Genomic DNA, 13,639 nt, shown 5'->3' with positions numbered 1-13,639 from the left:
GGCCAATGTAATTTGTTTATTTTTTCTCTGAAGAAGTGGTCTACACTAAATCACGAAACATCAGGAAATCTCATTTTTCTATACATTGGAATATTAAAAATATATTATTTTTATTAATTACATCAATACTGTTTATTTTCTTTGTCTACTCGTGTGTGTTTATGTTTCATCATTTCATAGGTGCTGCTGCCGCTTTTGCTCGAAATACTACCGGTGTCCTATCTACTTCATTACCATCGTGTAATAGTCATCATCGTCATAGTAGTAGTAACTTAGTGCTTCATTCAGAAAACATAAAAATGACTACATCATCAGATTCCAGTGAAAGTGATCCTAATAATAGTTATGATATTAACCAACAAAAATGTTGTTCCGAAACTGCAACATCGGCTTCAAGTTGTTCTAGTTGTTGCGCCTGTGGTGGAGGTAGCCTAAGTTGCTGCAGTGGAAGCACAAGCGGGTTCGGGTCGAATTCTTCAGACCTGTCACTTACGAGTAGTGTTAATTATCCCGGAATGAAATGTAAGTTATGCTTCGATATATGTATTTATGTATGAGCGACAATGCCAAGATGTTTTGGATGTATTTGTCCCCCTCTAAATGCAAATTGTTGCTTCAGGACTGGCCTGCGTCAATACTTGAACTACGGATAGGAGGGAGAAGTAGTCGAGCGCGTGGAGAACTTCACTCATCTTGAGAGTGTGATCAGTCCTAGTGGGTTTGTGTTTGACGAAATCTCTACACAGATTCAAGAGCTCGTTTGACCTTTGCCAACTTTGTAGCTGACTGAATGTTCGAAATAGACATATGAGATAACATGGTTAGGGTAATACGTATAACAATTTGTTGCTAAATTCGAAGAATTACAGTATTTGTCAGAAGTAGACTTCATTAGACGTTTAGAAAACTACCTTTTTGATTCTTGATTGAGATCATAAATCGATTGATGTTAGACCATCATTGAAAACCTGGAAGCACTAGACGGCCGTTTTTTCCTACTGTAAGACTCCTCAACAGTGCGATCCATGATCCCGCGTGGGAAGAGGAACAATTGGCGATTCAAATTTATTTCACACTATTAATAACGTTATTCCCCCTTTCAACACTCTTCTTTATTATTAATGCACTTTTATTAATGTGTGTTGATGATTATTGCACGGTGATTGTAATTCCTGATCCCCTCTCCAAAGTAGCATAAAGTGGTTTTATTGAATTTTATTTTGATGAAAAAATTCCGTCAGATGGTTCTATCATCATTTATTATAAAATTTTAACTTCTGAAAAAATAGACATCAATTCTATTCAATTGCTCTGTTATACTTGTGTCTGTGAATAGTTATTGAGATAAAAAAATTTATTTAATTTTTTGCTCGATCACATAGAAATGGAAATGAATTTGTTAGTTATCATGACAACAGAAAGACCATACTTATTATTAAAAGTAAATTGAGTATAACTAATAATAAGGGATTATTGAACATGAAAGCTAATAGAATGTTTAATCCACAAGTAGTAAACTGATATTTATTTTAGTATTCCAGTAAATTATTTTAATATATAGTTTGACCTTATAATAATCGTCATATATGCGTGCAATTATATAAATAAATTGTCGTGATATAAAACAATGAATAAGGTATATATTAATCACTCTAAACGTCGAGGTTCGGTGAATAAATAAGCGTTTATAGTTGTGTGTTTTTTTTACATTAATAATAATAATTTCAGAGGAAGAAGCAAATAATATTTATGCTTGGCTGATTTTGCAGACAATAATTCTTAATATGAAAGAATTATTTTATTTCGCTTTAAAAACGGTATCGATAATAAACGCAATATTTTATTCTTAAACACAATAGTGTACAGTCAAACGAGTAGTTGTTGCGTAACTTTTCAAATTCATCGAAATTAGAAATTGTTCCCAAGTATATACACCTAGTTGAACAGTATATAATTATGATAAGATAATTTCTCTATGTATACAATAATATCAATCAGTTATTGTGGTTGGGAATTGCACGGTAATTGTTACTTTTTTTTACGTAATGTCAATAGCAAATATTTTGTAAATATGCAAATATGTAAATACGCAAATATGACTAATATTTGAAATATAAAGAATTGAAGTTGGCAAAATCATTACTATTAACTGTACGCCATCTAGTTGATCTTAAAGTAACTTATCCAACATATTAGTAACATATAGTGTACTTCACGTCTGGATTTATTGGTTAAGTATATTAGAGGGATACTAATGAATCCTATGTACCTAGTTGTAATATTAAACCCGAAACAGCTAAATGTTACAATAATAACCATTTTACAGGCTTATTTCTGACATAATTAATTTCTTGGTCAATCACACTCCTTAATGCGAATAAGGTCATTTGTATCTATATCAACGTTGAATTTTTATATAATAAATAAAGTCTTATATATATATATATATATATATATATATATACTTTTTATTTGTTACATAGTCTTGCTTCCTGTGTTTTAGGATTTATCAATGTTTCCCTTATACTGATTGGTTAAGTTACGGTTTTATGATTAATGTTTCCACCTTCTTTCTGTTCAAGAGTGAAAAGCTTCTGGAGATTAAGAAGAGGGTAGGAAGTCTGTGTGTTCGTGTTCAAGTAGAAGACTTACTAAGTAGCATTAAGAGTGGTATCTCCTCTTCATTTCTTATTAGTTTTAGCTTTTACGTTAATACTTCAAAATGTTTCACTCGATCAACTCAAAATGGATTCAAGTAACCAAACTTTATCAATTTATCTAACTATTCATTTCATTCGGTTTTCTGCAACCTTTCATTTGTTTTTTTCTTATCTTTTATATCCATAACACATGCTTGAATGTGCATACAAATCCACATATGTTTAGCTAATACACACCACAATAAAAAACAACACAATTATTCAAACTGTACATGTCATGATAATAAAACTGTTGAAATAAGTAATTTTTCAATAGATTACAACTGTTCCACTCAACGATCCTACTGTCATCACCAATCTCGACGTGCTAATGAATTTAGATATCCTCAATTACCACAAACTGGCCAAATCAATATAAATAGTAATGGCACATGCGGTAACAATAATAGTAACGAAGATGAAAAGGGTGCATCTATATTTATAAATGGTAATGCTGGAAATTTTCAGAACTCTAATGATACTCAACAAACATCTTATGTTGCATCGGGACAAAATAATTCGATTGCAAATACCAATGTAGCCACAACATCATTAACAACAACAACAACAACTATTCCTACCCGACGTTATAACCGTAGAGTTGTCCTACCTCCAGTAAGAATGACCCATAACCCCGAAGTGGATTCTTTATTACGTGAAATCATGGAAAGGTAATTTTGCACGATAATAATAATAATTTAAAGATGCAGTTTAATAACTCAAACTTTTTTCACCATCATCTTGTGGTCACAAATATTTTTTAGAGATGTAACGTCAGAATATTCCATCTACGGTGTGCTTAGATGGAATTACTCATAGGAGGATGTTACAATAGTATTGCTATCATGTGCACTGAATGCACATTGAATTGATTATTTTTAACGTTTTTACGTTGAGAAGTCTGTATTAAAGATATTGAGTTATTAGATTAGTGTAGAAATGTTGGATACACTTTGTTTTCCCCCACTTCATTTTTTTCATAATTCAGTCTAACCCCGTTATTATTTAAAGAATTGTATATTCACCTCAGAAGCATATACTGTAGATGAAACTGTACAGATCTATTGTTCATTTACCGAAAGCTAATTAGATAGGATGGTCGTAAACTCTGCAAGTAAATATTTCAGTCTTGTACTTTAACTGCAAAATCACTTCTCGTATTCTTTGTAGTATGAATCGTACATAACTCAGACATTTATGAGCTTTTTTAGTTCATTTTCTAATCCATAAATCATTATTTTCAATTATTTGCCTTATCATATGGAATTCACAGGGTAACATCAACTGCTATTTCGTCTATCGATTAGGGTCCTAAGCTTCGACTAGTTATGCGCGTCAACTGCCAAGATTAACTTTAAGGTATGACCCAAATATTCTTGACGCCTATTGATCCGCCGAAAAACTCATTCCTCTGTCCCCCAGTCTTAAGTCTAAATAAGAGAACACGGCACGAAGGCTTTTATTATCTGTATTTCAAGTACCCGGTCTTTTTATCTCAAGCACTCATAAGTTTATATGCATACTCTTTCTTATGTATTTGAGATACATTGACTGAGTGAGAGCCTGTTCAAACCTCTTGGCATCCCATTTACCAACTGTGCAAACATTACGATGATTTCTTCTTACAATCGTTGTATTTTAACTAACTAGTTACATATGTTGGTCATAAGATGTACTCATACGCTTTCGTAGAAAGGTTACAGGCCGTCACAAAGCGAACTTCGTTCTGAACTCTTGTAGTAGTTGATAAATCATACTAGAATTAATACATTAAGTATATATTTGGTGAAAATTTCTATATACCAGGGTTTGTTTCGGCACGGCTTTTTTTTCTAGAAATTCTTAACACATTGAACTAGTAGTAATTATTGTCGTATTTGTCTAGTCCACAGTTTTGATCTAATTTTATCGAATATGTCCACAAATCTTAGTGCCTTGATATGGTATTATTTGTTTGAATCACTTAATTTGGTTATCATTCAGTGATTGACTAGTGTAAATTTCTATTACACCATGCAAATCAGACATAAACCAAGTGATAAGTTGGAGTTACTTACTGACCCACCCTATTGTCCAGGATTTAGCTTCACTTTCTAGGGCATATTCCATTGGTATGGCTTTATTTTTTGAAGTAGAAAGATATATCTTTATCCATCGGTTGTACTTATATTCTTGATTCAGTTAGTCAATAAAATCTGTTGTTTCTCCTAATCAAGTGCCTGTTTTGGATAAACTCATATGAAGCTTCTGTATCGACGTCAGACTAGAGCGATCGCACAACAAAACGACATCTCACTTCTACAGGAGGTTAATCGGTTTTTTTAAAAAAATAAATCTGCAAAAAATGTCTGGAATTAAGTGCTTATTGCCTGCAACCAACGTGAGATTTCTTTACTACAAGCAAAATATATGACATGGGATAAAGCGATTATTATCATGATTATGAATCTAGGAAATAAAATTTTGTTGTAAATAATGTTTATATCCTTGAATCTACTTTATGTGTTCCTTAATTGAGTCACTAGGTTAGATTACACTAATCCGAATATACTTTTCTCTTATAAACATAGATCAACAACTTTAGGTATAACTAATAGTTTGTGCATAGGCAAGTGAAGAGTGATAGAAAAGAAAGATCAAAACAACAATAATATGAATTCAGTAATTAAATGATATCCGAAAACAAATAAGACAGATTATGTGATAATTATAGAAGTTATTGAGAATTAAAATAAGATTCGAATCACTTGAAAATAGATATAAATGACAGTTATGAGTTGAAAATTGTCTAGAATTAGAAAATGACAAGACGGGTTACATAGTAGTTGAAAAGGATTTGAAGAGTTTGCATAAGTTTGAAGAATTAAGTGAATGAAAACCGATGCATGAAAGGATGATTTCAGTGTACATAAAATAAGAATTAGTTTGTCGAAGACTACATAACAAAATAAGCACAAATAAAATAACAATAATGACTAACATAAATAATAATTTACCAAGTTAGTGATAAGTTGATTACTGTCTCTTTCTAGACACATAAATCATGTTGGAGTGTCTGTATTGCTTCTGTTTCGGCAAACCGGATAGATATTGTGATTTTTGCTTGGTAATAATGTTGAAGGATATATATATATATATATATATATATATATATATATATATATATATATATATATAATCATTATTGATAAACCTTATTATTTTTAAATCTTTCCATCATCAGTGCCAATTATGTCACATTATATCATACTTCAGTGTTACGTATTAATACATATTAATGGTTGCAAATGGCTGATGAGAAACCACGAAATATAATGAATTCATATTATCCTGTCTCAATTATTATTTTGATTTTACTCAAATTCGTAAAGAGAACCAAATGTATGAAACGAAGTAGGAATACTAATTTAGGAATAACGAAATGTATATCGACAGTTCCAAAAGTTTGAACTTGAATAATTACTCTGTTACAACAAAGTATATTTCGTTCATGATTAAATGTAAGATACAAAAGGTTTTTTCTAACCATAACATAGAAACAAATATACATGGACTCAAACTTGGTTGATAAGTTGCATATGATTCTTAGCAGAATAGGTTTGTGGGTAGGACTATATTTTATGGACGACCTTTGAAGGAATTTTTAAGTGACCTTGAAACTAGTAGCCAATCAGACGAGAGTTAGTATAAAGTGAAAACATATTATAAAAAACTTATGAATTACAGCGGATATTCTTCTTTTACATGATTTAAAAACTTGTTAAGGTTAGATAAAGGTTCAGATGTCCTGAAATCATAGTGCATGGACTTAGGGTTTAGGTTCGGGTTGGGGTTATGGTTAGGGTCAGGGTGCACATCTACAAAAGCCGCAGCCAATGTTACTGGTGACTTCATAATCCAATTTGCAACAATTATCACGATTTGCCTTAGTCTGAGTCGTGATCGAGCGAAGAAAGTGCCAGTTCGAGCAGATTTTATCTCCTAACATATAGTACAACGAAATCTAATGTCATCACGGTAGTCTGCACATCGTGCTGCAGTCATTTGATTGCTGCAGTCACAGATACAGGAACTTCTTAATAGTCCCATCTGTTGTAGTCGCTCAAAAATCACATCTTCTCTAAAATCTGCTGTAAAACGATCGAATGTGAGCGTCTCTTATTGAACTTAGCGCCATGACCTTGAAATTCCTCAAACGCTTCTGACTGGCTCGTCCATAAATTAGTCTTACCGGTTTGTGGTGATTCATCACATTTTACCATAATCATTTGATGAACCACTGAAAACTGAAAAGGACTAAGCACATATTCTGTTTTAGAATTGGGCTCACTCACAACCCCTCCAATTATCGTACCCATGACTTTCATGCCTTGCCACTTGCTCCTATCTTTTAGATGAGCAATTCAAAATCAACTAGTTTACATTTCTAACATCAGTTGGTTTGTAATCTTTTCTCATCATCATCAACATGGTCGAATTTTACTGGTTTTCGACTTTGTATTAGAACTTCTAAATCTCTTGAAGGTAGCCATTAATTAGTGCCTTATTATTATTATTATTATTATTATTATTATTATTATTATTATGTGGGATTCATGGTATATAACATAATTAAAAATAAATTTTTCAATAGTTGAGATCATGAGTCAATTGGAGCTAGACCACCATGGAAAACCTGGAAGCACTGGATAGCGGTCCCGTCCTAGTGTGTGACTCCTCAGCAGTGCTCATCCACGATTCCGCCCCCCGCGAGATTCTCCACAAAACTTCTTCTGATAATAAGTTTTCATTGTAAAATAAAAGAAAAGCCATTCAATTTTTTTTCTATTCCGTTCATTTAGTAAATATTATTTTTTTCTTTTGAATTTCTCTATCTTTTGTTCATCAAAAAAAGAGAAAAAAAGATGAGGAAAATAATTTTTTTTTAAAAACATCCTGATAAACTAACTATGAAAAGAATCAGAGTGAATTAATTCTCTAAAATATTTTTCACTTCAATGTTATTTGACTAGAAAGAATACTGGGTCCTTTTTTCTTTTTAATATAAAACTCTAATGAATAGAATAAATACAAGTTTCTGTCTGATATGATGTAAGAATAAACATTGTGAAATGCAATAGTAAACCGTGAGCAAAGGTCAATTCAATATGAAACAATCAATCGATCAATCAGTGATGAATAGAATAAACAATAAATTAAAAAAAGTGAATAACTTTCCAATTGATCAATAGATTAACAGTGAATAAGTTTTATAATTAAGAAGCAATTCAGTAATTTAATTGTTTATTAGTTGTGAAGCCTAAATGAAAACTTGATTTTAGATTAGATTGAAACTTCATAGCGGTTTTGAATGTTTTAGCTCACCTTAGAAGGGTGATTTCAAGCAAAGATTTGGAAAACATATAGCTTAGTAACTTAATTATATTTCTTAGTTAAAGAATTTTTATCCATTAATTTTATGAATTGTATACACATATTGAAATAACACATTGATTAACTGCTAGTTCAATGGATTCATGTCATATTAACCGAACATTTAAAGTAATATATAATTACACATTTCAATCATTTGTAAATACATGGTGTAATCACTGTTCCATATATAAATAAATCTTGCATCTAACAGTGTTATTTTCTTTATTTCATCGAACCATTTCAGTCTTGTTCTATGCAACAAGTAACTGAAAGCAGCATGGATCTTTCAAATAAATCGATACTTAACAGTTATTTAAACGAAAATAAAACATTATCATTCTCTAGTACAGTACCATTGAAATTTAAACATATATCCGAGGCAAAAAATACTATTATATAACGAGTGATACATTAGCATAGCCTGTAACTCTTTTATCATGCACTAAGCTATTTAAACTAATAAGAGACTGATCAATTTCAGTCCTCAAACATCAATGGGAAGATTCAAGTAAAACCATACCAAGTGAATTAAACTTCACCCCATTGCACAAGCAAGTGGCTATCAGGACTCAGTAGCTAAGTGGATAACGCGATGGCGTTTGAAGCGAACGGTGCTGAGTTCTAGTCCCAGAGTGAACATCGACTCTGAGATGCAGGTACATCCAGCTGACGCGTCCCAAACAAGACGAAACACGCGTCTTCGATTCCACTGCTAGCCACTATCCATCTTTGCTTATAATGACTTCATTACAATTTGATCAATAGTATTCAACTAGACAACACACAACATTAGTCACTATTTAGTGATTAGTCAATTACAAATCATTTATTCCATGTATGTCTATTAGGAATTTCTTTTTAATAAATTTTTTTCAAACATACAAAGTATAACATTAATTACATCATTGTTTAATATGTTAACATGTCACTGGTTAAATTGTCCATATTGTTTTCTGTTTCAGAACTGTATATTCTACAGTTAAACAATGTGGATTGATATGTTACTACAATGAACCATTTTGATTATTTTATCCACTCGATTATCCCATATTGTTTGTGTTTTTTTAAAAAAAATATTATTATTCGAAAAGAGCAAGAACAAAGATTTAAGCAGAATAACATAAATTCATTTTTATTTCGTAGGTTCTCGTCAGCTGCTTACAACCTGTGATATTTAAAAATCATAATTACATAATGGGTTTAAATTGCTAACTGAATATTGTAAATATATAGTATTGTTATTATTAGCTTTATTCAATATCATATTTTTGGTACAATACAGAATTCTCAGGGCAAAGTATTTCAACAAGTTTCCGTTTTTTTCTTCTTGGTCGGTTCTGGCAATAAATATTTAGTGATCGCCAGTTAGATGTTAGTAGTCCAGTAAATGAACATCTGAATGATGTGCATTCTTTTCGTTGTATATTGCCAGCAACCGCATTGTCTCTTATTGAGCTTTTTGTAACTTTGACAACGAAAGGTTGTACACTTTTCAGAAATGCACCAGGATAGCTTATGCGATTAATAGACATAATGTTATATTAAAACAAACAAAAATAGATAACTTGATGAAATGTCTAGATGGCAGGAACAGGTAGCCCAGATGCTCAAGCAGGCCGCCTAATGTGAAAGAATATTCTACAACATTAATTGTGACAACAGTTCAAAAGTGGGTTAGAAACAATCGATTACATAATGAATAACATTGAAGGAATTTAGTGAGTAGAGTTCAGTTGAAAGATTATTAATTTGAAAGATAGTTAAAAAAATAAGATAGAGTCAGTGATGTAATAAATGCAAAAGAAAAAAGAAAAAAAAATTTTTTATAAGGTGCAGTGAAGGAATATTTGTCACCAGGGCAAGGAAAGATTAAGCACCGCCTTCTTTTGAATACATAGATCAGGTTTTTGACGCCTGATGGCAATGGCTTCAGCAAACTTCAGAAGACTAGAGTTTGGCTGCTTACTAATCACCCTAAAGGATTGTAAGGTGTCTACCTGATGTCTTGTATCAAGGAGATGTTTGGTGATTGCACTGTTCAGAGTCTTTCTTTCCCTTGTTCTAAGACCCATTATGTAATTATGATTTTTAAATATCACAGGTTGTAAGCAGCTGACGAGAACCTACGAAATAAAATAAATTCATACTATTCTGCTAAAATCTTTGTTCTTGCTCTTTTCAAAATGATAAAGGGAACTATGTGTATGATATTATTATTCGATTGAATTGTATTGCTTGTAATATTTTATTGTGTTAGAGAGGATATGAGATTAAAAAATCACCTTTTGTTTGTTAATTAATCTGACTAAAAATTCATTCATTTATTGGAATGCTTTTCGATTATCTCTAGTTAAGTTTAATGGTTTAGCACTGAAACATCTTGCTTATATCATTTTGTTAAGAATTCAAATTATCCTAACAGAATGATTTACATTGTTTAATTATTATGTTTTTTGTTCATTGTTTTCAGAAATAGTCAGGCTGTAAATTTCGATTCTCGTGAAATGCATATGGCTGTTCAACAAGAATTACGACTTCGTAATCGTACCATTCATACTGCTGCTTCAGTTTCTGGTGGGTCCATTTCTTCAATTAGTTCGGCTGACGGCTCTATAGAAGCCAATGCCGGGTCCAGTAGTCAAACATCAACTAATGGCGTGAAATGCAACCATCATCATAGTTCTCCGAATCATGAACATTTGGCTAAACGTCATTGTTCACATCATTGTTATTTCAGTTGCGAATAAAATGAAGAAAAAAGAAGACATTTTGTTTTCTCATATCTGCTTGGTCTTTAATGTACACCACTATCGTACAGCGTTATCATCTCTGTTATTAGCACAAGTATCAGTCTTAACATACATATATATAATACTCGTGTACAGGTTTGAACTGTGTACTGAGCAATTAATTGGCTGTTAAAGTTTATCTGTGTGTTGTAGAAATTTCATTTTCAATATTTTTGTTTTTAATATTTCCTTTTTAAATTATTATTTTGACTCTTGATGACATACTTTAATTCTTATTGCTTTAGAAAATATTCCTTATTCTTCGTCATTTGTATTTCTATTATATTAAGTGTTTATCTATTTTGCCAGTGATGCATATTAAAACGAAAGCAAAAGGAGTAGCGGTGATGGCGGGCTTTAGAGACGGAAGGGAAGGGAGAGACATAAGGAATACAAATCACCGTCTAAATAGAATGTACAATCAACTTGCCTACAATCTAGAGTACGAGAAAAACACTGAGCTTTTTATGCATATATTTTTGGCGGATATTGTTTTTGTTGCGTATAACTTATACACTTTCCCACCATATGTAAAGAAAAATAAGAGTTATTTATCAGTGACTGTTTGTCTATGTGTTTATCTTTTCTACTTACACTTCGTCTGGCTGCTAACATTACAATAATATACATTTATTCATATGTTGTTTACATTAATGTTATCTTTCTTTATTCGGAATAAATAATGTCTTCTCTCGTTGTATATGTCAATATATAATGTTTTATTGTTTGTGGACAGTTTGTTTTCGTTCTTTCAATGATCGATCTTTTTTTTTTTTGCAAAACAAATTAGTAGCATCACACAAATATCTCAACTTGTTATATTTTCTGTTCTCGTTACTTACGTTCTTTTCTTTGTTTGTTTATCTTCTTTAAACTGCTATGATGTGTACACCTATATGCACGCACATGTGGGACATCTCTAGAGATTTGCATTAATCTCATGTTACATTATTTTTTTAGTTTGACTTTTTTTCACAATACTCTTCTTTCTGTCAGTTATCCTTACTTTGACCATTATTATTATTATTATTACCAATAATAATAGTAGTAGTAGTAGCAGTAGTAGTGACTGTTGGTGTCCTATTACACTTTTGCTATTTTTAAGTGTAAAATATAATCAACAAATTGTTATTTTTGAAATCATGTAAAAAAGGATTAGTAGTCAAGCCTTGAGTTTTCTTTTCCTTTTTGTTGTCATTACGTTGGCTTCTTCTCCCGTATTTTACAGTTCCCATTTACCTACTTTGTTCTGTTTTAGTTGTAACTAGTTGTTTCCCTTGTGTGTTTATGTATATCTCTTGTTTACATCTGTTATTTCCTGGAATTTCCATCTTGCTTTCTCTTAGACCATCTATCTTAAACTCCTCTGAAAGGAAGAAATGTTCAAAAAACCTGATAATATCTACGATTGTATGAATATACACCTTATCTATGCTATTAATTTGTTCTCAAATTCATTTGATTGATTGTGATCGTTAACCTATGTATTATCTAACGATAAGGATAAAATTTCTATACACATGTTAATGCTCACTAACTATTCAGTCTCTATGATGGTTAATTTACCATGATTAAAAGAATACCAGTAGGCTAATAACCATGAAATCAATACTGATTAGTCCCAATGTGAGAATAATTATTTATCAGTGATTGGTCATTCGTAAAAGCCTTTTCTTAGTTGAGTCATTTGTATTCTTAATATTAATTTCAAGATGTTACCATATAATTTTTGTTTAAACAGTCAGTCACAACCAACATTCGACACTTACATTATTGTACATCGGTTCAAGTTGCTGAATCACAGCAGCACAGCGAGATGGAATTAAAATGATGGATAGCAAACGAGTCTGAATAGTGGCAATATCAATGATCAATAAACGTGCGGAACTAAACTAACCTATCGATGTCACAACTAAGACGATAGCTCTTCCCAATTTGCTCATATACGACTAGATAATTAGACTGTTTAGGTCGTTTACAAACGATATAACAGATAGTCATGAAGCAAGTCATAAGCATAATAAGGAATTCAACCTTTAGGGTCAAAAGCGATATATTAAGTAAAAGTGTAAGTGGGATACTTGACAATAAATGATCTCAAGAGCTCTATGCATGCCAGATCAAGTCCATTAGTGGATAGGTTGATTATATTCAACGAAAAGTAATAATAACTTCATTCATAACACCATGAAAGAAAAACAAAACAGTATAGAATTTACAGTCAATGACATTTGGAATATATATACACGGTTGTTCTATTAGTTGGTGTAACCATAGAAGTCTGGAGAACTGATATGATGGAAAGAAAAGTCAATTTTCGATTGATTTGCTCATTATGAGTCTTATTCAACATTACATCCGTTCTAATTCAATGTAATGTTTACTCATTGAAGTATTCGTTTTTGTTTCCCCGTATGATATTTTATTCTGTATAATATGCGAGATATTCTTGTATTCCATTGACATGAACTATGCTCAATATGTGATTTATTATAACTCTAAGTATTTTTCATATATGTGATTTCAAAATGGGTGTACAATCAATATATAAATGAGTGTATTTTCTACTAGAGTTGTCGTCGTCGTGCTTTGGGGTTAATAAATCATCACTTATACCAGTCTTTGTGTTCTTTCGCATCGTAGGAATTGCAGAAGTCCTTCGTTCCGGGTATAAGTGATAAGCGTTTCCGACGTAACAATCAGCGACGACCAGATACAAAAAGTAGCATTAAAAGA

General features: G+C 31.6%; 1 protein-coding gene across 1 annotated transcript in view; it reads left to right on the top strand.

Moving 5' to 3' along the window:
- Window positions 1-13,434, top strand: part of MS3_00009256 (uncharacterized protein) — a 45,561-nt gene extending 32,127 nt beyond the window's left edge. Inside the window, exons 6-8 of the mRNA XM_051217605.1 lie at window positions 181-522; window positions 2,887-3,370; window positions 10,585-13,434. Of these exons, the coding sequence (XP_051065020.1) occupies window positions 181-522; window positions 2,887-3,370; window positions 10,585-10,861 (1,103 nt within the window). The 3' untranslated portion in view covers window positions 10,862-13,434. The remainder of the gene's footprint in view (window positions 1-180; window positions 523-2,886; window positions 3,371-10,584) is intronic.
- The last annotated feature ends 205 nt before the right edge of the window (window positions 13,435-13,639 follow it).

The sequence above is a fragment of the Schistosoma haematobium genome, chromosome 5 (genome assembly GCF_000699445.3).
Source record: "Schistosoma haematobium chromosome 5, whole genome shotgun sequence".
NCBI lineage: Eukaryota > Metazoa > Platyhelminthes > Trematoda > Strigeidida > Schistosomatidae > Schistosoma > Schistosoma haematobium.
The sequence above is the reverse complement of the archived record's forward strand: the minus strand, read 5'-3'. Positions and strand labels throughout refer to the sequence as shown.